The sequence below is a fragment of the Desmodus rotundus genome, chromosome 3, assembly GCF_022682495.2.
Source record: "Desmodus rotundus isolate HL8 chromosome 3, HLdesRot8A.1, whole genome shotgun sequence".
Classification (NCBI taxonomy): Eukaryota; Metazoa; Chordata; class Mammalia; order Chiroptera; family Phyllostomidae; genus Desmodus; species Desmodus rotundus.
Genome location: NC_071389.1, coordinates 156,789,986 through 156,816,376, shown reverse-complemented (window position 1 = coordinate 156,816,376; position 26,391 = coordinate 156,789,986). Strand labels below are relative to the sequence as shown.

At 36.2% G+C, this 26,391-nt stretch overlaps 1 protein-coding gene across 2 annotated transcripts in view; it reads left to right on the top strand.

The window, feature by feature from the left end:
* Nucleotides 1-26,391, top strand: part of ARID2 (AT-rich interaction domain 2) — a 159,342-nt gene that overhangs the window by 127,315 nt on the left and 5,636 nt on the right. For both annotated transcript variants that reach the window (XM_024575616.3, XM_045184298.2), the window contains 4 exons: nucleotides 11,411-11,549; nucleotides 11,637-11,722; nucleotides 14,695-14,818; nucleotides 14,908-14,999. In XM_024575616.3, the coding sequence (XP_024431384.1) occupies nucleotides 11,411-11,549; nucleotides 11,637-11,722; nucleotides 14,695-14,818; nucleotides 14,908-14,999 (441 nt within the window). The remainder of the gene's footprint in view (nucleotides 1-11,410; nucleotides 11,550-11,636; nucleotides 11,723-14,694; nucleotides 14,819-14,907; nucleotides 15,000-26,391) is intronic.

The following is a 26,391-nucleotide window of genomic DNA, read 5'->3' as shown; positions in this document are numbered from 1 at the left end:
AAGTTCTTTAAATATCTTTTAATCTGTTGTTTACCCTTCCATCTTAATTCTTTTCCTTGCAATTTTTTTGTTGATAAAAGCAAGATATTTGTCCTGTAGAGTATCATGATCTGGATTTTGCTGGCATTGTTTGGCATGTTACTCTGACCCTGTGTTTTCTCAGTTGGTAGTTAGGTCCAGATGTTTGGTCAGATAGTGGTTTGATTTTATAATGACTATTTTAGAAATGGCTTTGGGTACTTCCATGAGTAGATACGTAATATCTTGTCTTTTTGTGGGGTAAACAGCCATTGGGAATCATTGCCTAGATCCATTATTCATTAAGGGTTTTAAGATGTAACAGTTCCCTTTTTATCAACGCTTGGATTTCTCTGAGAAATAGTTCCTAGAGAAAAGGCTAGATAGGTTATTGATTATTTCTCTTATTTAGCAATTTTCAAAATGAGTCGTTTACTAATACTACACAAAGGTGACCATGAGATTTGTTTGTTTTTTTTAGTATCATTATAAACAAATTTATGAATTTAAACATACTTGAGGTCTTTCAATCCATTACAGTTATTATTTATACTTCCTGATGTTCCAATTGTCCCATCTTTGGCCAGTGCAGACCTATTCAAGCTGGTTTCCAAGTCTTTGTGATCTTAATATAAGATTTTGATGGCTTCCTTGCTTTCTGTTAGACAAAATGTTCTAGGCTTATCTTGCACATTTGCTGCCCTGTTTCTGGAATAAAGTATTTCTCCAAGGACGTCTGGTGTCTTTTAGTGGGAAATAGTGTTTAGTCTAGGCACAGGTATGTTGCTTTTAAGTTGGTTATTGTTTCCGGACTTTTCGGTTGACAGACTAGAAAAACAAATGGTTTTTATCTCATGTTTAGAAAGACCTCAACTCTTTCTAAAGGGCATAAAATACACATTTTGTTGTCATGCACTACTTTAATATTTAAACTTTTTTGTTCCATCTGTAATTTACTTTCATGTATCTAGCTTTATTGTTTTCCAAATGGCTAACATACTAACAAGTTTATCTTTTCCTTAGGTATTTGAATTGCCACCTTTGATATATACTAAATTCCTATGCGGAATGTTGGCTATGGCAAGTTCCCACTCCTCTTTTTTTCAGAGTGTTTCTCATTATCTTTTCAAGCACTTAACCTTGTGCCAGGCACTATACTATTGTACTTTGTGAAATTAGAATGAGGTATAACTCAGACTTGGAACCTGCACAGATATTTATTCTTTTAGATGAAACTTAGAATGTTTCTAGAGATCCTCCAAAAAGTGTGTTGGGATTTTTATTTTAATTGTTTTTAAAGAATAGGTATTTTGGTTTGTGCTTCATAGTGAACATTTTTCCAATATTGATTCTCCCCTTATAGGAAAAAGGTATCAACCATGGTATCATAGTCTTTTTTTACCCCAACAGATTTTTTTCCTACAACTTTGTTAAGTTTATTGCTAGTTGTAGTTCTCTCTCTCTTTTTTTTTTTTGCTGTTGTTGCTATGATAAATGATCTTAACTTCTGTTACATTTTTCAGTTGGTGGTTTTCTATATTTATACCTCTTATCCACTCATCCAATTATAATACCTAATGAACAGTTATATAATAGTAGTAATAATATTCATTCTTTTTTTAAAAAATTAATGGACTATTTTTTAGAGCAGTTTTAGGTTGATAAAAAGTTGAGCAGATACTGCAGAGTTCCCATACAATTCTTCTTTCCTGTATAGTTTCCCTTAATATTGACATCTTGAGTTATTGTGGTGCATATGTTATGATTAATGAGTAATAGTTATATATTATTATTAACTAAAGTCCATAGTTTTCATTAGGTTTCTGTCTTTGTGTTATATAGTTCTGTAGATTTTGATAATACATAATGTCATAGTATCCACCATTACAGAATCATACAATAGTTTCACCACCCTGAAACCCCGCATGTTTCACCTATTTATGTCTTCTCACTATGTCTCCTCCAACTTCCTGGCAACTACTGATTTTTTACTCTCCATTTAGTTTCATCTTTTTCAGAATGTCATATAGTTGGAATCATGCAGTGTGTAGCCTTTTCAGACGGGGTTCTTTCACTAAGCAGTACAGTTGTGAATACACAAAACACAGAATTCCTTTTTTTTCCTTTAAGGTTTATTTATGTATTTTTAGAGAGGGCAGGAGGGAGAGGGAGAGAGGGAAAGAAATATTGATGTGAGACAGACACAGCAATTGGTCACTTCTTGCATGCGTCCTGAATGCGGACTGAACTTGCAACCCAGGCATGTGCCCTGACTAGGAATCAAACTGAGGATGTTTTGCTTTGTGGAACAATGCCCAACTGAGCCACACTGGTCAGGGCTAGAGTTTATTCTTGTATTATAATTTATTAATTATTGTATTATTTTCCATACCTACTTTTGCCCCTCCCTGTATGTATTTAGTATTTCTCCATCTCTTTTCTGTCTTGATAACTCATTTCTTTTTCTTGCTGAATAATATTCCATTGTATGGATATACCAGTTTGCTTATCTATTCACCTACTGAAGGACATTTTGGCTGCTTCTGATTTTTGGCAATATTAAGTAAAGCTACTGTAAAAGTTTGTGTGCAGGTTTTTGTGTGGACAAACTTTTCAACTCACTTGGGCAAATGCCTAGTATTACAATTGCTTGATTGTGTAGTAAAACTATGTTTAGCATTGTAAGAAACTGACAAACTGTTTTTAAAGTGACTGTACCATTTTGTATTCCTACCAACAATGAATGAGAGTTCCTGGTGCTCCACATCTTTACCAGCATTTGGTATTGTCCGTTTTTTAGATTTCAGCCATTCTATAAATGCGTGCCATATCTGTTTTAATTTGTATTACCTTATTAATGAAAGATCTTGAGCATCTTTTCATTTGTTTATTTACCCACTGTATATTACCTGTGGTGGAGTGGTATAACCCATTTTTTGCTGAGCTTTTAGTAATCCATTGATACTAGATTTTGTGAAATGCTTTTTCTATTTTTATTAATATGTTCATGTGATTTTTCTTTTAGCCTGAGGATGTGACAGAATACATCGATTAATTTTTGAATTTGAAACAATCTTGTATACCTGGAATAAATACATAAATTTTTAACTTAGCTTAAGATATTCAGTACTCTCATAGTTAGCCTCAGTGGCACAGCAGAGCAAGGTAGGGGCACATAGTGACACAGTGCATCCCTCATTTTTTATTGTTACATGCAATTTTTATGCTTTGCTTCAATTTGCTAATATTTTTCTGTATATTTCTACACGTATGTTCATAAGAGATAATGGTTTGTAGTTTTCCTATCTGTGTTTGGTTTTCGTATTAGGGTAATGCTAGCCTCGTAGAATGAGTTTATAAGTGTTCACTCTGCTATTTTCAGATAGGAATTATAGAGAATTGGTATTTTTTTTTAATATTTGGTAGAAGTCACCAGCAAAACCATCTTGGCCTGGTTCTTTATTTTTTAGAAAGTTATTAATCATTGATGCATTTCCTTTAATAATCATAGGCTCATTGAGATTATCTGTTTCTCACCGAGTTTTGGCAGATTTTGTCTTTTAGACAATTGGTCTATTTTATCTAAGTTACCAAATTGGTGTCATAGAGTTATTAATATTCTTTTTTATCTTTTTACTATCTGTGGGCTCAGTAGCAAGAACTACTGATATTAACAATTTGTGACTTCTCCAATTATTTTCTTGGTTAACCTAGAGCTTTATCTATTTTATTGATATTTCAGGGTACCAGCTTTTGATCTTGTTTTTTTTCTGTTGATTCCCTGCTATCATTTAATTGACTTCTCTAATTTTTATTATTTTCTTATGCTTCCTTTGAGGTTATATTGCTCTTCTCTAATTTCTTAAGGTAGAAGCTTAAGTGATCTTCTTTCCTAATACATGCATTTCATGCTATAACTTTCCCTCTTCTAGATACTGCTTTAGCTATATTCCACAAATTTTGATAAGTTGTAATTTGTATCTTCTTCAGTGTCTCTATTTTTCATATTACATGGCTAGATACCTTCTGGACAGACCTCATATACTCTCAGATCACATGAAATTAAACTAGAAGTCACTAACAAAAAGATATCTGGAATATCCCAAAATATTTGGAGATTAAACAACATGCTTCTAAAAATATTTTGAACTAACTGAAAATAAAAAGACAAGAAACATTGTACATAGGATAATGAGACCTCAATCCCCTTCAAAGTTAGGACTTAGGACCTCACGCACTTCTCCCAGTTGCCATCACCTGCCCCATCTTATTTTCCTGAATTTCACCAACAGTCTGAAATCTTGTCCCTTTCGAAGGTGATTTTAGTTGTGGGAAAAGCCAGAAGTGGCAGGATACCAAATCTGGGCTTGTAAAAGGGGCTGAGTCACCTGGGTGATTTTTTAAAAGAGATGTAATTTATTTTTTGAGAGAGAGGAAAGGAGGGAGAAAGAGAGGGAAATAAACATTGATGTACAAGAGAAACATCTATCAGTTACCTCTAACACACCCCTAACTGGGGACCTGGCCCACAACCCAGGCATTTGTCCTGACCGGGAATCAAACTGGTAACCTTTTGGTTTTCAGGCCAATGTCCAATCCACTGAGCCATACCAGCCAGATCAAAAGATTCGATGTTTCACCAAAATACTGCACAAGGTGTGATGCACCAGTGGGCTCGTTGTCATGATGAAGCTGCCAATCACCAGTTTGCCCATAGCTGTGGCCTTCTGAATCCTCAAATAGTTTCCGTGGAGGAATGTTCAAGCTTAACGCAGAATTTTGCTCAGTCATTTTGAATGGGATGGCCACACAGTACACATGCTCACTCAACAGCATCTACTGCCACCACTGACTAGTACAGTGAAGTCATCATTGTTCGCACATGTGCATTCCAGTCTACTCTCTGTGACTGCTGTCTTACGTCAATATTGCACAAGCCATTCTCTCTATATGAACAGTGGCGGGACTTTGCCTGGGCAGACCTTTGTACTTTATGTGATTTTTATTCTTTTAAATTTGTTAATGTGTGTTCTGTACCCCAAAATGTGGTCTCTCTTGGTGAATGTTCCATGTGAGCATAAAAAGAATGTGATTTCTGCTGCTGTTGGAAGTATTATATAAATGTCAGTTAGATCCAGTTGATTCATGGTGCTATTCAGTGCAACTCTATCCGATTTTTTGCCTGCTAGATCTGTCACCTACTGATACAGTTGTGGTAAAGCTTTAAGTGTAATGTTTCTTTATTTCTCCTTGCAGTTCTTTCAGATTTTGCCTCAGATTTTGATGCTTTCTGTTAGGAGCCTATTCCTTAAGAATTGTCTGTCTTTGTGAAGAATTGACTCTTTATCATTATGTGGTATTCCTCTTTATCCCTCATGATATCCTTACACTGAGTCTGCTTTGTCTGAAAGAACATAGTAACTCTAGGTATATTATTGTTAGCATGGTATATCTTTCACCATCCCTTTACTTTTAAGCTGTCTGTCTTTATATTTAATCACACATAGTTGGGTTTTTTAATTCACTCAAATTAAAACGATTATTGATGCAGTTGCATAAATACCATATTTGTAAATATCTTTCTATTTATTTTACTTGTTTTTTGCTTCCTTTGTCTTCCCATACTGTTTTGCATTGAGTACTTTATATGTTTTTCTTTTCTATGTTAGCATATAAATTATACTTTTTATGGTTGTTCTAGAGTTTGAAATACATATTTAAAGCTAATGTAAGTCCACTTTTAAACAACAATATATCATTTAATGGGTGGTACAGATATCCCTAGGACCCCTTATGCCATTATTGTCATTTATTTTAGTTATCCAAAAGCTATAATCACCAAATACACTGTTGCTCTTATTTTGAACATTTACTTATTAGATCAATTAAGAGTAAGAAAAATAAAACACTGTATTTTATTTCCATTTTTTCCTTCTCTGACACACTTAAGACAAATCTACTGTGCAGACGCTCTAAGTTTTTTGTTTGTCTCAGAAAGTCTTTATTTCTCTTTCACTTTTGAAAGGTAATTTGTGGACCCAAAATTCTAGATTGGTGGATCTTTTTCTTTCAACATTTAAATATTTCACTCTTCTCTTCTTGCTTACAGGGTTTCTTAAGAGACAACAATATAATCTTACCCTTTCTCTTCTATCAGTAAGGTGTGTTTTTCCTCTAGTTTCTTTCAAGATATTTTGTCTTTTATTTTTAGCAGTTTGAATATGATATGGCTAGGTATTGATTTTTGGTTTTACATTTATTATATTTAGTGTTCTCTGAGTTTCCCAGATCTGTGGTTTGGTGTGTTGTTAATTTTTGGAGAATTCTCAGCCATTCTTCAACTATTTCTCCTGTTTTTTCTCTTTCTTCTCTTTTTCTACTTCCATTATTTATATGCTGCACTTTTTTGTAATTGTCTCATAGTTTTGGGATATTCTGCTCCTTTTTTCATTCTTTTTTCTCTTTGTTCTTCAGTTTAGGAAGTTTCTAGAGACATTATTTTTGAGCTTACAAGTTCTTTCCTTAGCCATGTCCAGTCTGCTGATGATCTCATCAAAGGCATTCTTTATTTCTGTTACAGTCTTTTTCATTCCCAGCATTTCCTTTGATTGTTAGTGTCTACACTTCTCTGCCTATAATAGCCTTCTCTTCTTGCATATTGATCATAACTATTTTAAATTCCGAGTGTGATAATTCCGAAATCTCTGCCATACTTGTGTCTGGCTGAGTGCTTGTTTTGTCTCTTCAGATTCTACCTTTGTTGCTGTGTTTCTGCATTTTACATTTAGCATTTCCTGTAAGTTTTTGTTGAAAGCTGGAAATGTTTATCAGTTAATAGGAAATGAGGTAAATAGACCTTTAGTGTGAGGCTTTATGTTTATCTGGCTAGGAGTTATGCTGTGTTTAAAGTTTGCTGTCGCTGTAGGTGGCAGAGGCTTCGGTTTCCTCTAATGCTGCTTCTTGCCCTCTGTTGTCTTTGGGTTCCCTTTGAAACTCCTTTTTAAAGTGTATCTTATAGCTCTCTCTATTGTAATCCATTGTTATACTGAAGCCCTGCTGATGCGGTGATAAGGTATTGGGAAGGGGAAACTTTCTAGAATCTCATGATTAAGTGCCACTGTTCTAGTGGGCTTGAATAAGGGCTGTGACTTTGAGAGTTTCTTAGCCTTTCTTTCTTTCTTTATTATTTATTTATTTATTTCCTGTATGAGCCAGGGAGTCAGGATGGGGCTGGAGTTAACTAATTGCTCTTACCCTCGGTCTGGTAAGGTTCTGGTAAAGTAATTTCCCTTGAGGGCAGGCCTTTATTAAGCAGAAAAGAACATCATGTTTTTTAATGATTATTTTCTCCCTCCCCCTGCCGTAAGTGCTAGGTAGTTTTTCTCTATTCTTCACTATGAGAACCTGGTAGAATTCTAGAAGTCAAACTCAGAACATACTAGGTCTCCATCATTCCATCAATTAAGTATTTCTACCAGTATTAACTCTAGCAGTTATTTGTGATTCCCTGTATTCAACTCTCCAGTTTTCAGTGAGGCAGTTTGCCTTGTGACCTCATTTCTGTGATAATTTATAAAGAGTTGTTAACTTTCAGTTCGTTCAGCTTTTTCTGAGGATAGGAGGGACAGCTTTCAGGCTCTTTATGTGTCTGATCTAAAACTGGGCGGGAGGTCCTCATTGTTATCTTTATTCTTACTTGTAAATTGTCAGCATGCTACTAACTTAGTTTGTAATTGAAATATATAAAAATGGATGATTATGTTTTCTCTTTTTTTTTTTTAAGGGACCCAAAATATTTCCTGTAATACAGAATATATATGAAATGTTTTTTGTTTGTTTTAATTCTGTGAAATTGGACGAGTGGACTCAGTGCCCTTGGGTAGCCAAAATTTATATTCATTGTTTTTAGTACTATATTTCTTGGCTACAGTCTTCTTTGAATAAGCAGTGTCAGGATAAAAGGGAAGTTTCATGGAGGCCCTCTAGCTTACCTGTAGTATCTCTGTTTTTTGCTTTCTGTATAGGGTTAAGTCATATTTTGTTTGAAAAGAGGGTTCTGCTGCTATAAAAGACATTTGAAAGCCATTTTCAAAGAATATGTTGCTCTTTATCAATGCCTTGTAAATAGCTGCTACAGAAAAGATGAAACTTTTTCCCTTTGGGAGAACATAATCTACATTGTGTTTATATTTAGAATTGAATCATTAAAGGTCATACTGGGAATTTAGAGTATCTCAAAATTATTCTACACAGACATTTCCAATGTGGAAGGCTGTTCTGTGTAGGAATCAGGGACTTTTTCTGTACTAATAAAATCACTGTTTCCCTGACCAGCTAGAAATCTATTGAAGTGATATTGAGGATCAAACCAATGGATTTCTACTGAACCATATATAGTTGTAATTGGTCCTAAAGATTCTAACATAAGGGCTTATTACTTCTTCTATACAAACCTGAATCATATTTCTGTGCCAGGATATGGTTTGAATGATGGTTAGTCTGGTAGGAAGTAACAGGAAAAAACAGCAGACGTCAACCTTACTATATGGCACAAATGAATAAAAACTTACAGGTAGCTAGCATTTATATTCTCAGTAAAGGTGAGTCTCTTTTTTTGAGAAGTATCACAAAATTCATGGTAAATTTTTAATTTTTTTCTAGTTACTGATATTTCAGAAATAAGATAGTCAGTTTAAATAAATTTTAAAATTGAAATATTTAATTGAAATTGATGGCAATTGTATATATTTTATTTTAATGTAAAGAAATATCTAAAGACTAGTTGAGTGATATATAAAACTGCCATCCTGATAATTGGTAAATTTTTGTAAGTAAGATATCCAGAGTGGAAATTTGTAATTTATGATAGTGGGCCTTCATCAGTGACTGTTTAATACTAGTGAAGTTGCCAGGTTAAGCTGAAATTAATCAGAAGTTAGATTGATTAAACAGCTTGGATTATGTGGCAGTAGGAGAATAACATTGAAATCACTTAATAGCATCTTTTGTCTGAGTTTTGTGGTCATAAAACCAGAAGATATCTTCAGAGGGTTGATGCTTTGCCCTGTGGATGTTTTATCACACAGCACAATGTCTGGTACATAAAAGGCTTTTAATTAATATTTATTATTGAGTGAATTAAATGAATGAAGATTAACTACCTTGATTCTGTAGTCAGCAGTTATTTGCTGGCATACCTTATTGGCATCTTGCATTTTCAACTGTCAAAATAGCAGTCTATCATCTACTTTTTTTACATTTATAAACGATTTTATGTAAAAGCTTTAGAATCACTGGGTATTTTGCTAATATATTATACTTAGAATTTGAACTAATAAGCTTTTATAAACCTGAGATTAATTTCATGTAATATTTTTTGTTAGCATTAGTTTGAGAAGTATATACTCCTTGGGCTTTAACTACTGATCAGCTGTGTGTGTGTGTGTGTGTGTGTGTGTGTGTGTGTGTGTGTAGACAACCCATAGTTTCTTCTTTAGTTGATGGCAGAGTTCTTTTTTCAAACACTGGGTACCAAAGGATGCTTAAAGATGGTACCCCATACAAAAGTTCTGTATCATGAGACAAACTTGCCAGATTTTGTTAAAGTACATTCAGTGTTATTTAAAATATTTGGGAAAAGAACTTCCTAGGATGTGAATCTAGGCTGTAGTTTACTAACAGACTTTAGAAACTATGCGCAGAATAAGGAGAATTATATACCAATGCTTATTCTCAGAAATTTGCTAGCATTATTTTTTTTAAAAAAAGAAAAAAGATGCCCTGGTTGGTGTGTCTCAGTGGATTGAATGCAGACCTGTGAACCAAAGGATTGCAGGTTTGATTCCCAGGCAGGGCACATGCCTGAGTTGAGGGCTGGGTCCCCGTTGGGGGGCATGCAAGAAGCAACCACACATTGATGTTTCTCTCCCTCTCTTTGTCCCTCCCTTCTCCCTCTCTAAAAATAAATAAACAGAAAATTTTAAAAGCACACACAAAAAATATTATAGCATCATAGATACTGTATGTAAAAAGTATACCTGTTTTTAATTTTTGTATGGTATAAGAGTATGGTCCTGTTTTCATTATTTTATATGTGGCTATCCAGTTTTTCCAACACCATTTATTAAGAAGAATATTCTTTTCTCATTGTATATTCTTGGCTCATTTGTTGTAATTAACTGACAATACATAGGTTTATTTCTGGGGTCTCTGTTCTGTCCCATTGATCTGTGTATCTGTTTTTAAGCCAATACCATAGTGTTTAATTCCTATACCTTTGTTTATATAGTTTGAAATCAGGAAGCATGATGCCTGCACTTCTGTCCTTTCCCAAGATTGCTATGGCTCTTTGGAGTCTTTTATGGTTCCATACAAATTTTAAGATTATTTATTCTATTTCTGTGGAAAATGCCGTTGGAATTTACAGGGATTGTGTTGAATTTGTAGATTGTTTTGGGTACTGTGGTCATTTAAAAAATATTAATTCATCCAGTCTATGATAGTTTCATAATAAACTTTTGGTAGGTATTTATGTATACAAATATGAATGGTATGAAATATATAATCTACAATGATTTTTGACATCTTTTAAGTTCAGTATTTACTCTTGATTAAAATTTAAGGAAGATCTCTCGTAAACTTTAAAGATATTATTGTACAAATATTTGAGTTACTAGTTTGTAATTGAGGCCTTTCAGTGTATTCTTTGCTGACTGGATTCCAGTATTCTTTCTCATTGCTACATATTCTAATTAATAACAGACAGTAGTATCTGAGGTTCTTCAAATTTGTGTACTTGGCCACTTACCTACTCAGACATTTGTATTGTTAAAACCCCAGAGTATATAAGTGAGTAGGCTATGATACTGGAGAAAAGGGAGACAGGACTTCTTTGACATGGACAAGCATTCAAAATGTGAATTCATCTAAAAAGCCAGACTTACCAAAATGTTTAGCATTTAGATTGTTAGATTGTATATGCTAGAATTTATTTTATATAATATAAAATCTAGTAAATGCTTGAGCAGCTTCTAACAGTGCAGTACAGTATGATAGTTATTTATAAAATAATGTTCTATTGTGTTTTAAAATGATATTTCATTTACTTTTAAGAGATTCTTAACTGACCTCCATTGAAGGTAGGGAATTGAGAATAAAACATATTAAATGGGAAACAAATTACCAAAAGTGTTCAGTACAGTTGAGTGATTTAATGTGGAAATTATATGCAGAAAAGTTTGTTTCAAAATATTCTTTGAAATGAACTTGAGACTTGCTTGCATTATTTTGCTTAATATTTCTGTATATTGATCTGGAGCTTTTATATAAAAAGAGCAAGTTTTCTACTTTTAGTAGAAAAGTGTCAGAAAATTTCTACTATTATTTTTTGTAGGTGGTTTCAGACACCCTCCCAGGTTTTCTACCATGCAGCAACTGAACATGGAGGAAAAGATGTGTATCCAGGGCAGTGTCTGTGGGAAGGTTGTGAGCCTTTTCAACGACAGAGGTTTTCCTTTATTACCCACTTACAGGTACACTTTCTTAATACTGTCTGGTCGGTGACTCTTTTGCATTAAAGGTCTTGATGCATATTCTTTTACTTCCTCTTTCTCACAAAGGATAAGCACTGTTCAAAGGATGCCCTGCTTGCAGGATTAAAACAAGATGAACCAGGACAAGCAGGAAGTCAAAAACCTTCTACCAAGTAAGGAACATGAGTTTAATTCCTGTTGTATGCACAAAAAGAAATATCAGGAAACCAGGCAAGGCATATACAATGAAAGTCAACTTAGCGTAGTGGGAAACTGGGAACCTGGCTTCTGGTCCACTCTCAACCATTAATCAGCTATGTGACCCTGTTCAAATTGCTTCCATTCTCTAAGCATTGCTTTTCATATAGTATATAAGAAATATTTTGTTAACTGGAATTATGTACATGTCTCCTTTGAACATGTATTTGATAATGGCAAAGAGATTTCTTCTTACAACAACTTCTTAGAAAGAGGTGTAAGTGTCATGTCAAGGTCCTGTATTAGAGTATGTGTGTCACATTTACCTGTTACTTCATGAGCACATACTTGAAGTTAGTCAGGTTCTGAGTTGGTTATAGATTCATGTAAGTTCCATATTAGGTTTACATAGTATCTCCTATTTTGTTTCTAAGGCCCTTAGTTGTAGATTCTGTAACCTGAATAATATTTTTAACTCAACAGTGTGAAAATGTATTTATCACCATTTATTAAGATACTGTAGGCCCTGGCTTGGTGTGGCTCAGGGGATTGAGCGGCAGCCTATAAACCTAAGGGTCGCTGGTTTGATTCCCAGTCAGGGCACATGCCTGGGTCACAGGCCAGGTCCCCAGTAGGGGGCACACAGGAGGCAACCACACATTGATGTTTCTCTCCTTCTTCCTCCCCACCCCTCTCTCTAAAAACAAATGAATTAAAAAAAAATTTTTTTTAAAGAAAAAGATACTGCGATGTACTGGTCATTATGCCAGACCCAGGCATAATTTTTTTTTCCCCTAAGGATTTTATTTATTTTATTTTTAGACAAAAAATAATTGGGAAGCGGGGAAGAAGGGGAGAGAGAGAGAAACATCAGTGTGCGGTTGCCTCTCATGTGCCCTGACAGGGGATCGAACTGGCAACCCTTTGGTTCGGAGACCAGCACTCAGTCCACTGAGCCACACTAGCCAGGGCTGACCTAGACATAATTCTGAGAACAAGACATAGTCTATAACTTCACAGAACTGATAGTCTAGAAGGACAACTAGAAATATGAGAACACAGAAGCTATTTACATACTTTATTAATTGAGTTTCTATTAATGAACTCTACTGTGTGCTAGACACTAAGGTATAGTATGAGGTATACATGAACACGGTACATTTTGCCATTCTTAGGTTTCTGGAGATCCAGTGAGAGGTATAAGTAATTCTTACTCTGCAGTGTGAAGGCACTAAAATGAAGATGCGCACAAGATGCTGTGAGAGCTCACCTAAGACAATCCAGGAGACCAGAGAAGGCTTTTGGATAGAAAATACATCCAAACTGAAACCCAAAGTCCAAGAAGTAAATAGCAGAGGGTTTCATAAGTAATAATCATAAGTTTGAATTTTATCCTACAGTCAACAGAAAGTCATTTTTCTGCCAAATATCTTTTTCTATAAATTTTAGTGTATTTAATTTGTATACATATATATAGCTTATAAGAATATGTTGGAATATGTTCGCTTTTGCCCGTTTGTAGGAAGAGATATTTGCAATATCAGTTAAATCAATTAAAAATCACTTGCACATAAAAATCTAGTCACAATTTAAATCTGCTTTTGTGTAGATACCTATGTACATTATAGGTATAAACTGGTTTACAAATTAAAGATTGCTTTTCTAATTAACTTATTTAATATTCAGAATTAGTTTACTTATGTAAAACGTGCCAAAAGTATTCCTACTTTCCAGATGTGAAACCTGAAGCCCAGAGGGGCAACTGAAATATTCAGAGTCATATAGCTATTACAGTGTCAGAAATAGATAGGGTTTCCTCACACAGAAACAAGAACAAGTCACTGTTCTTTCCACCATTGCCTCACCAGAATACAGCAGACACTGATGCAACTTTTCTGCCTGGCCAAGGGATCTAGAGTAGTTTGAATCTTAAGTTTAGGTAAATTCCATTCCTCCGTTCTACATGTTTTATAAAGGACAGTAGAACTATACTGAAAAGGATTGATTAAAGTTATTAAATAATGGTGGAAAATAAGATTATATAACAAATAGTTTGAAGTGTAGTGTATAGCATAATTTCATATTACCAGATTAGGCTATCTTTTCCTGGATGACCTATACCTGGATCAATACATTCTTATGTAATATTGTTTTAGTCTTAGTTACTGTTTAGCCAAAATAATTTGCAGCTCAAATTGTAGACAGGTTTTTCTTCTTTTCAAAGATACTGAGATCTTTGAAAGCAGGGATTGAATATTTATTTTTGAATGTGTCTTCATGTTACATTCAGAGGTGTGAACTCCACAACTTTGGTACTGTATTGTTATTTTAAATTAAATTAATCAGAGTAACATAGTTGGTAACATCATACAAGTTTCAAGTGTACAGCATTATAATACATCATCTGTATATTACACTGTGTGCTCACCACCCAAAGTCTACTTTCTTTCTGTCACCATATATTTAACCCCCTTCACCCTCTTCATCCTCCTCCCATCTCCCTTCCCCTCTGGTAACCACCACACTGTTGTCTGTGTCTCTGAGTGTGTTTTTGTTCTTGCTGTTGTACATTTGTCGCTTTCTCTTTTATATCCCACATACAAAAGTACAATCGTATGGTTTTTGTCCTTTTCCATTTGACTTATGTTGTATTTATTTTGATTGCATGTTTGCTAGCACAGTAACTTTAAAGATGGATTACAGTGGAACAACTACTGTTTGCTTTAAAATTGATAAACTGGAAAATAAAACACTTGAAATTTTATCTGATATTAAGAGTCCTATAGGCTGACACAAAGAATAAATATTAATGCTGGACCATGGGAGATTTTATTCCTCCTGCATCCAAAGTTCCGAAGTAACCACCCTGGGGGTTGGCAGATAGGTCATCGTCCATCTGTCCGCAGCATCACGTTAACAGGCTGTTTTCTGTCTCTGATCAATTTAGGCAGCCAGCTGTAGGAGGCACGAGCTCAACTCCTAGAGCACAAAAGGCCATTGTGAATCATCCCAGTGCTGCCCTTATGGCTCTTAGGAGAGGATCAAGAAACCTTGTCTTTCGAGATTTCACAGTAAGCAAGCCTGGAAAGCCTTATCTGTAAAGGTGTGAGCACTGTATGATTGAGTTTCTTATTCTTTTCCTTTTCTTTTTCTTTCTAAGGATGAAAAAGAGGGACCAATAACTAAACACATCCGACTAACAGCTGCCTTAATATTAAAAAATATTGGTAAATATTCAGAATGTGGTCGCAGGTGAGTAACCTGTTTTCCATAGCCAAAGTGAATTTATATTATTTTGCTTTTAGATAGAAGGTAATAAGATTAGATATCTATATTTTAATCACTGTTTTCCTTAGGAATTTTGTGAATATGTCCAAAAGCTTATGCCAAGGTCAGGCCATCATGATGTCCTAAAAGCCAAAAAAGTAGAAGTTCAAACAACCGAAAGGTGTTCCTTTAACTTTTTTATTAGGTTAATTTTCTTGCTGGCCATATTGATTTAGAGGAAAAAATAGATCTGCTAAAGAGAAAATTTAGCAGTTTCTTGAATTGGGGGAGGGGATGAATTGATCATTTGAATTGTGTGGAATTAGGGGTGAATTCATTTTGTTAATTGGCATTTTAATGAAGCTGTCAAAGTTATCATTCACAATAATACCTGAACTTTTAAAAGTTACTTTCTAATGGACTTCACCAAGAGAAAACTCGGGATTTTGTAGATCTATAGAAACTAAAAACAGTTAACTAACCCTTGAGAGAGCAAATATGGAATGTTCTGCTGATGCCTTTTGGACCTTGTCTCCCTTGAAGCTTAAATTGCTTTTCTAGTTTTCCTCCTGTATCTCAAGCTCCTTTTCTGAAAAGTTGTCCTCTGAGTCATCTTGTCCTCCAGATAGTGAAGATAGTGACTTTCTCTCTGAGTCTCTCACATACTATTACTAATCCTATTCCCTAAATATATCTTGAATCTACCTTAGTTCTCCTCCCTTCCCCCCATTTTACCTTTTATATTTTTTCTAATCACCTTCTACCTGGATTTTCCAAACATACAAACAGTGGTATCAGTTACCAAAAAAATGCAATGTATTTGACTCTATCAGATTTTAAAACTTCTATAAGTTAAAGATGACTAAAACTATTAGGACTAGTTTTAAAAAGTATTTCCAATGATGAAGGTTATTATATTTAGTGTATCAAGCATTCTCACAAATGAATAAGAAAAATTCTTAACACTCAAATTTTAAAAAAGCAAAATGTTTCAGAAAAAAAATATGAAGGTTAATAACCACATAAGAATACTGCCGTCTTCTTTCTTCCTTTATAACATGATTTCTTCCTGCCTTTCTCATCGTATTGCCCTTCCCACCCTTCCTTTTGCTTCATAGCCTGCATTTCAGTTTCAACCAGACTAAACCACATGCAGAATCCTAATCATGCTGGACTTCCATGTTGCACTTTGTATATTTGTTTCAATGCTATACTATTCTTTTTTGCCTGAAATGCCCTTCTCCCTTTCTTACCTGCCTACTGAATATCTGCAAACACTTCATAATTTAGCTCAGACATTAGTTCCTGTGCGCCGCCATTGCTATGCTATGTTCCCCTTACCTACTGAGTTTGTTCTTCTCTATTTTTTCAATGTTCCTGTCTTTATAAAATGTCCATCTTGTAACATTTAATGTTACTACTTTGTAAATTGTTTTTATATGGCTTTTCCCCTCCTATGTTCTGACTTTCTCTGATTAATCTTGGTAGCCTGAACACCTAGCACAATGCCCAAAACATCATAGAAATCTCTACTTCTTATACATGTTTAGGGTTCCACTCAGGGGTGACTTCTTCCTTTCTTGACATCTTCCTTACTACCCTGCCCCTGACCTTGAGTGCAATGGGGACTCTGCCTAGGCACACATTGCACGCTACCAGCCTAGATACTGAGATCTTTGAAAGCAGGGATTGAATATTTATTTTTGGTTTTGTGTCCTCAGTGCCTAGCATGATGTTGAGAATGTAATAGTGATTCAATAAGTATTTTGATTGACGGACGGAAGGAAAGAAGTCTCACAAATTCATTTTTTCATAGAGTTCTGTCTGGAATGTGTTAGGCAGTTGGGATTCTAAAAGTAATGTTACAACTTTTTCTTAGGGCTTTTCCTTCCATTCATATTGCATATTCTAAACTTACAGCAAAGCCATTTTGACTAGGTCCAATATAATTATTGGCCCAGAATTTTCACTTCAGTGTTTTTATGTTGTTGATTTTGTCCTTGCATTTAACTCTAAACCTTTCACATGTCTTCCAGCATTTTCAGTTCCTATAATCTCAATAAAGCAAAAGCAAAAGAAGTAAAACTCCTTTAAATTCTTCCCATTCACCCCTCCAGTCCCATTGAAATCCCCATACACAAGCTCTGTTGAACATCTCCAGTGATGGGGAGTTTCGCTTGAGTAAAAATACTGACAAGGGAACCTGGCAAAACCCACATACGTGGGGAAGAGAGTGTAGCAAATCAGACAGCTGCAAAAGATAATTCTTTTTTGGTATGTCTCATCTCTGGTGGAGTAAGTTACAGGGTATGATTTTTTTTAGACTAAAAAAAATCAGACTAAAAAATTAGACTAAAGCAAATTCTATTTGCAGTAAAAACCTTCAGCTCAATAGGAAGATACATGGAAATTTACCTTCAATCTTACACTACAGCACTGAATATGAAATGTCAGCATTTTTAAAATTTTAAATTCAGAATTATTGTTAGAATAGTATAAGATGTTTAATACAGTTTATCTCCATTCTGATTAAGCATGAGCTCTGGAGAATTACAGCATGTTTCTGCTCCTTTTGATGTGTTTATCTTTTATCAGTATAATGCATGGGTCTTATTTAAACATCAGTTGGTGCTTTTCTATATACTAATAATGAACAACCCCCCAAAAAGAATTAAGAAAACAATTCCATTTACAGTAAATCAAAAGAATAAAATATTTAGGAATCATACTAAACAAGAATATGGAAGACTTGTACACTGAAAACTATAAAGCAATGCTGAAAGAAATTAAAGACTTAAATAAATGGAAAAATATTCATGATCATGGACTGGAAGACTTAATATAGTTAAAAATGTCAGTACTACCCAAAGCAATCTACAGATTCAACGTAACCCTATCAAAATCTCAGTGACACTTTTTTCAGAAATAGAAAAATCCATTCTAAAACCTAAATGGAGCCCTGGCTAATGTGACTTAGTGGACTGAGCGCCGGCCTGTGAACTGAAGGGTTGCTGGTTCAACTCCCAGTTAGGGCACATGCCTGGGCTGCAGGCCAGGTCTCCAGCTGGAAGTGTGTGAGAGGCAGCCAATTGATGTTCCTCTTGTACATCAGTGTTTCTCTCCTCTTTCTCCCTTCCCCTCCCTCTAGAAATAAAAAAATAAAATCTTTAAAAAAAATAAAATTTAAATGGAATCACAAAATTTATAGAGACTCTGAAGAACTGAAACTATATTGAAAAAGAAAGCTGGGGGACTCCCACATCCTGATATCAAAATTTACTCAAAGCTACAGTAATCAAAACTGTGGTACTGGGGAAAAGACAGACGTACTGACCAACAGAACAGAAGAGGGAGCCCAGACATGGGATCTCACGTATATGGTCAAGTGATTTTCAATAAGGTGCCAGTTATCCATTCAGGAAGGAAAAGACAGTCTTTCAACAAATGCATTTAGGAAAACTGGATATCCACATGCAAAAGAATGAAGTTGAACCCTTACCAAATACCATATACAAAAATTAACTCAAAAATGGATCAAAGACTTGAAAGCAGGAGTTAAAACTAGTATAGCTTCATGACATTGGATTTGGCGATGATGATAATCTTGAGTATGACACCACAACAAATGAAAAAAAAGTTGAACTTTATCAGAATTAGAAACTTGTGCATCAAAGCACACTACTGACAGAATAAAAAGGCAACCCACAGAATGGAATAAAAATAATTGCAAATCACATATCTGATAAAGGGGTTAATAGAAAATATAAAGAACTCCTAAAACTCAACAACAAGCAAACCTAATCAAAAATGAGCAAAGGAACAGCCATTCTCCAAAGAAAGATAAACAAATGACCAATAAGCCCATGAAAAGATGATCAACATTGCTAATCATAAGGGAAATGCAAATCAAATCCACAATAAAATACCACTTCATACCTATTAGGATGACTATTAAAACATGCACACACAAGTGTGGATGTGGAAAAATTGAAGCCCTTGTGTATTGCTAGTGGAAGTATAAAAAGTACAGCCACTGTGAAAATGGTATGGCAGGCCTCTAAAAATTAAACATAGGATTACCTATGCAATTCCACTTCTGAATATACACAGAAGAACTGAAAGCAGAAAGTTGAACAGATATTTATGCAACACTGTTCATAGCAGCATTGCCAAAAGGTGAAGGTGGAAGCAATTCAAGTGTCCGTCAACAGATGAATGGATAACTAAAACATGGTTTGTGTATACATACGATGGCATATTATTCAGCCTTAAAAAAGAATGAGAGCTTTTGGTCAAGGTGGTGGCATAGATATGTGTAGTACTGGAATCCTCCCACAACTGCATCAAAATAACAGCTAAAATACAGAACCATCATTGAGAACTTCACAAAAATCTTCCTGTACAAAAGTTCTGTGATTATGGGTGTACAGAAGAAGTCATTTAAGAACTGGTAGAAGGGATGGAGATGTGGAACAGAATGGTCCCATACGCACATGTAGTAGTTAAACATCGTGAGGGATATCTCGGCTCAGAAGGTTCCACTTGCGGAGCCAGGAGTCCTAGCCCTGTACCAGGCTTCCCAGTCCAGGGTTCTAGTGCCAGAAGAGAACTCCCCATAACTTCTAACTATAAAAACCGGCAGATAAGGCAGCCGACTGAGACAGAGGTCTACTAGAGTTCTATGCATTCCTCCTTTTTATTAAGACTTTATTTTTAGAGAGAGGGGAAGGGAGGGAGAAAGAAACACATGTGTGAAGCTTTGATTGGTTGTCTCTTGTGCTACCCAGCTAGGGACTAAACCCATAACCCATGTGTCCTGACCAGGAATCAAAACAGCGACCTTTTGCTTTTGGGACAATGCCTAACTAACTGAGCCACCACTGGTCAGGGCCCAGGTTTTACTCCTAAAGGACCTGCACACAGACCTACTCAGACTCACTTAACTCCAGCTCTCTTAGCTCTTAGCTCCAGCTTGAAAGGCACCAGGGACATATGGGGAGGGACTTAATTAGCTTTGGATAAGCGCTGGAGGGCAGCTTTCTCCCAAACAGAAGTGCTGGTAGAAGCCAGTGTTCCTTTTCTGAGCCCTCTCCCTGCTGGCACTGGTTGGTGCCAAATCTGAGTCTCCATCAATTTGGCTAATACCTTTTTCCCTGCCCTGGTGATTCCGAGACCAATGACACCCAACTGTGGGCCCACCCAAGCTATTTCCAATGGCTTTTCCATACAAGCAGCCTGTCTTGCCTCATGTTGCAGACTTTTCTAAATTCTCTTAACAGTACACAAACCCTAAACAAGCAGCATCTGGCCTCAGCATGAGACACACCTCTTACGAAGTGGTCCCAACACTAGCAGCAGCCAGCCTCGGTTCTCAGCTTGGCCTCTCCAAGGCACCTCCAAGCCCAATACAGGTATGACACCACAGAGTGTTCTATAGCTCATGCCACAAGGCCCTGGGCAGGGCACGATCAGCAGCTGATCTTGGCCTGCCCCTCCCAGGAGGCTCCAGACCCAGCACATGCAGTGAACAGCTTCAGACCACGCTGGAGCACCAACCAACCACCTCTATGAATGACATGCTCAGGGGGTAGACTCTGCAGGCACCAAGGCCCTACTGAACCAAGTCTTGTTCTGTGGGTTGACCCCTAAACAGGAGCTCCTCTGCTATAGTTGTGGCCAGTCCTTATAGCTGATTGGTTAGGGAGTCAACCCTTCCCACTGATGTATCAACAGCAGTCATGGCTCAACTACAACAGGAGGTGGTTCAAAGTCCACACGTGTGTGGTGGGCTGGGGGGAACCTGGAACACAGAGCTCAGGTGACTGAGGAGTCTGCCGCTGAGCCCTGCAAGACACCTACTACATAATGCCACCTTATGAAGACAGGGAGAAGATCAGATCTTCCTAATACATAGAAACAAGCACAAAGAGGCAGCCAAAATGAAACAAAGAAACATGTCCCAAATGAAAGAACAGGAGAAATCTCCAGAAAGTGAATTTAATGAAATTAAACTAGCAAACTAGCAGATACAGAGTTCAAAACATTTTTTATAAGGATGCTCAAGGAACTTAGGGCTTCGACACCGTAAAAAAGGACAGAAACCACAAAAAAGAACTTGTTGGAAATGAATACAAAAACTGAATGAAGAATACCTAAGAAGGAGTCAACATCAGATTAGACAAAACAGGATTGAAGCAGCAATTTGGAAGACAAGGCATCAGAAAACACCCAATTGGAGCAGCAATAAGAAAAAAAAAATTTTTTTAAAGAGAGGATAGTTTAAGGGACCGCTGGGACAACCTCAAGCCTAACGACATCATGGGTCTAAAAGAAGAATAATGAGAGCATGGGATTGAGAACCTATTTGAAAAAATGTGTAAAAATTTTCCTAACCTGGTGAAGGAAATAGACATACAAGTCCAGGAAGCACCGAGTCCCAAATAAGATGAACCCAAAGAGGCCCACACCAAGACACATCATAATTTAAATGCAAAAGGTTAAAAGCAAAGAGAGAATCCTAAAAGGAGCAAAAGAGAAGCAGTTAGTTAACCCACAAGGGAGCTTCCATGAGACTGTCACTGATTTCTCAACAGAAACTGCAGGCCAGAAGGACTGGCAAGAAATATTAAATGTGATGAAAAACAAGAACCTACAACGAAGATTACCCAGCAAGGTATCATTTAGAATTAAAGAACAGATAAAGATCTTCCCAGGTAAAAAGCTAAAGAAAGGGTTTCATCACCACAAAACCAGTTTTATAAGACATTAAAGGGTCTTTAAAGAAGAAGATAAAAAACATGAACAATAAAATGGCAATAAATAACATATCTATCACCAATTACTTCAAATGCAAATGGATTAAATGCTTCAAAGACATAGGATAACTGAATGGATAAGAAAACATGACCCTTACATATGCTGTCTACAAAAGCTTCTCTTTAGATGGAAAGACACTGACGGAAAGTAACGGGATAGAAAAAGTTATTTCACAAAAATGGAAACAAACAACAAAAATGCTGCATTAGCAAAACTTATACCAGACAAAACAAACTTTAAAACAAAAGGTGTAAGAAAAGAGAAAGAAGGGCCCAGCAGTTCCATTTTGGAGTATTCAAAGAAACTCAAAACACTAAATTGAAAAAGCATATGTGTCCATATGTTCATTGCAACATTATTGACAATAGCCAAAGTATGGAAGCAACTTTAAATGTCCATTTGTAGATGAGTGGATAAGGAAGTGTTACATATATACAATGGAATATGCCTCCGCCATGAGAACAAATGAAATCTTGCCGACATGGATGGACCTAGAACGAGGTGTCAAACTCATTTTCGCTGGGGGCCACATCAGCCTCACAGTTGCCTTCAAAGGGCCGAATGTAATTTTAGGACTTTATAAGTGTAACTACTCCTTAACTGTTAAGCGAGAGCTCGGTGCTGTTGCTGGGTAGAAGCAAGGGCTTGGCCAGATTAAAAAAGGTGGAAGGCCGGATTGTGCTGAGTGAAGTCAGTCAGAAAAAGACAAATACCAGATGATTTCATTTAAATGTGGGGTCTGTAAAACAAGATAAATGAACAAGCAGAACAGAAACAGCCTCATTGATAGAGATTTTGATGGTTGCCAAAGGTGAAGGGTTGAGATGGATGAAAAACGTAAAGGGATTAAGAAGCACAGATTGGTAGTTACAAAACAGTCATGGGGATGTAAAGTACAGCATAGCAAATGTAGTCAATAATATTGTAATAACTGTTTATGGTATCAGATGGGTACTAGTTTTATCAGAGTGATCACTTTGTAAATTATATAAATATCTAATCACTGGGTTGTATACCTGAAACTAACATAGTATTTATATCAACTGTAATTGAAAAATAAAAACACATTTCTTAAAAAATGCAATCAAAACCTAATTTAGGGTTGGACCTGGAAATTCTTAATACACTGATTAAATTGGGCTAAAACACCTGAAGCATTTCCTGACTACTCATTTCAGAAATAACCTTCAAGAGGGTATTTTTTTGACTTGATATTTTATTGATCACTATGGTTAGGGGAAAGCATTTACTGTACCTCAGATATTCATGTGGTCCCCATGGGAGTGTGCCTTCATAGAGTGCCTGATTTGAGAGTCAGAACACATGGCTTCGACCTCTGCTTCTGCTATTGTGTGTCATGAAAACAATCACTCCTTGGGCTTCAGTTCTAGGAGGGCACATGCCTTAGTTTCCTGTGGCTGCTCTTACACATGTAGCAGCTTGAAAGACCACCCCTTTATTATCTCACAGTTTTCGTAGATCTGAAGTCCAAGATAGCGTGACACAGTTCTCCACTTAGAGTCACATAAAGCCAAACTCAAGGTGCGAGCACTGTGAGGTTCTTCTCTAGAGCTCAAGGTTCTCCTCCAAACTCAGTCTCTTTATTGACAGAATTCCGTTGTTTGCAGCTGGAGGTCTGAGGTCCCCATTTGCTCACTGGCTATCAACCAGAGACTGCCTTCAGGTCCTGGAGACTGCCCACATCCCTTCTCACGTGGCCACCTCCACCTGAAAGCAGCAGTGGTGTGTTAAGTCTTTCTTTTGCTTTGAATTATGTCTTACTCTCCTGCCAGCATTCAAGAGGGTATTATGCTAAGTGAAATAAGGCAGATAGAGAAAGACAAATACCACATGATTCCACTTACATGCGTAATCTAAAGAACAAAATAAATGAACAAACAACAGAAACAGACTCATAGATGCAGAGAACAAATGGATGGTTGCTAGATGGTAGGGGGTCAGGAGTGGATGGAAAAGGTCAAGGGATGAAGAAGTACAAATTGGTGGATACAGAACAGCCATGGGGATGTAAAGTACAGCTTAGAGAGTGTAGTCAGTATAGTAACAACTGTGATGGTGCCAGGTGGGTACTTGAATTGTAGGGGGGACCCCTTCATAAATTACGCAATTGTCTAACTACTGTTCTGTACACCTGAAACTAGTATAAAGTAATGTTTAATGTTAACGGTAATTGAAAAATAAAATTTAAAAAATACCCTCAAGGTATGGAATGAGTGGATATATAAACTTGTGACTTTTACTTATGAACATAATTATAAAAATGTATTTTCTAAGGTTTGTAAAAAGATTTTAATCTTTTTTTAAAACAAATTTACCTAATTAAAGATCTTATTCATTGATTCTTGAATGAAGACCATCCCATCTGGCAGATATGAGGAAGCTCCGCGGGCTACAGAAAATGAGAGACCTTTACAGACAAAAGGGGGTGGGATGAAGTTATACTAGGAAAGAGCAAATTGTGACAAAGTCACCTTCCTTAGGGTATGACAGTGACCCATCAGGTAGGTGACCTTGCAAGTACTGACCAGGTGGTTCCAGATTGGCTGGTTTAAGATTCCTTCCTGGGAGAGCCTGAAACTCTTAAGTCTGGTACCAAGTCTCACTTCGGTGACCTTGGGCATAGCACACATAACTTTGTTTCCCTTTAACACTCTCTTAAAATTAGTGGTCAAGAGGCCCTGACCAATGTGGCTCATTTGGTTGGGTGGCGTCCTGCAAAGTGAAAGGTGGCCAGTTCAATTCCCAGTCAGGGCACATGCTGGGGTTGCAGGTTCAGTCACCAGTTGGGGTGCATACGAGAGACAACCGATAGATGTTTCTCACATCAATGTTTCTCCCCCGCTTTCTCCCTTCCTCTCTCTAAAAATAAAACAATAAAAATTAGTGGTTAGGGGAACAAGTTTTAGAATGGTTTCCTATGTAGAAGACTTCCAATTAACAATAAATTGCTCTAGATTATAAAGTTTTTGTTTTTTAAGAAAAAGGAATGAAATTCTGGTATATGCTACAACTTGGATTCCATGTAGACATGCTAAGTGAAATAAGGCAGACACCAATGGACAAATGCTGGATTATTCCACTAGAGAAGAATCAAGTGCATAGAGATAAAAAATAGAACAGTAGTTACCAGGGGCTTCGGGGGGAGGGCGGGAATAGGGAGATAGTGTTGAATGGGAAGGAGCTTGGTTACGGGATGATAGAAGGGTTCTGGAGGTTGATAGTGGTGATGGTTGCACAACAGTGTGAATGTTCTTAACGCCACTGAAGTGTACACTTAAAAATGGTTAAAATAGTAAATTTTATATAGTATTTTACCACAATTTAAAACTAAAAATAACAACAAAGGAGGGATTTGTGGAATAATGGGGAGTGACTGCTAATGGGTATTTGGTTTCTTTTTTGGGTGATGAAAATACCAAAAATGGATTGTGGTGATAGTTGCACAATTCTGTGAATGTACTAAAAACCACTGAATTGTACACACCTGAGTGGGTGAATTGTATAGTATATTAATTATATCTTAATACAGCTATTATAAAAATCAATTTTTTTAATTAAATGATACTAATCTTGTAACAAAATGTAGCAATCCCTATTTCATCCCTTGTACCCATTTACAAGGGGGAACTTTCAATAATTTCAGCTAATTTTTCTGATATTTGCCTCCATATTTCTAATTAATAATGCTTATGTAACTATTTCTTGATTTACCAATTTTACACATTACCTGTTGGCTCACTCTCCAAAGAATTGAATACTTTTAAAACCTCTCTCCTGCCTTTCCTTTCCTTAGATTGTTATATCACTGTGTATTAAATCTTAAATGAGATGTTGTCGTCAGATTTGATGCTGAGCCAAGTACCACTATTAATTACATTTTTCTTTCTCTCTGTTTGTCTGGGGTTAATGATTACCTTGCTGTTTGTTTAGCTTTTTATGGGCCTTCGGCTATTTTTTCATAAATCTCGTAAGTCTGTGTATGTAACCTGTCCAAATATTCAAAGTTGTTAAACCTCTTATTAGTTTTACATTCTCCCCCCTTTACAGCCTAGACAGCTTACTTTGTAAGCCTGGTACACATTTATTCTTGGGAATTGAGACCTTTTGTTGAGTCCTTTCTCATTGAATTCCACTTATTTCCTTTACTTGATTTGTTCCCTAATATTAAAGCACATCCTCTGATAATTTTAAGATCCTACATGTCTGAAAATGTTTTTAGTCTACCCTTTCTCTTGAGAGTTTAACTAGATATGGAATTCTAGATTGAAAAATCAGTTTTCTTTAAAAATCTGAGGGCATTGCTCTTATGTTTTCTAGCATGCCACTTTGCAGTTGAGTCCAGTAACGTTCTGATTGTTCTTGGTGTGTGATCTAGTCCCCCCTCTGGAAGCTCTTGGGATCTTTTTTTTTTTTTTTTTTTAACTTTCTGATGCTATGAAATTCATAATAGTGTGTCTGGATGTCAGTGTTTTCTTGTCATTGAAGTGAGCGTCTTGTTGCAGTGGATCCTTTCAAGCAGGAGATTGCTGTCCTCCGATAA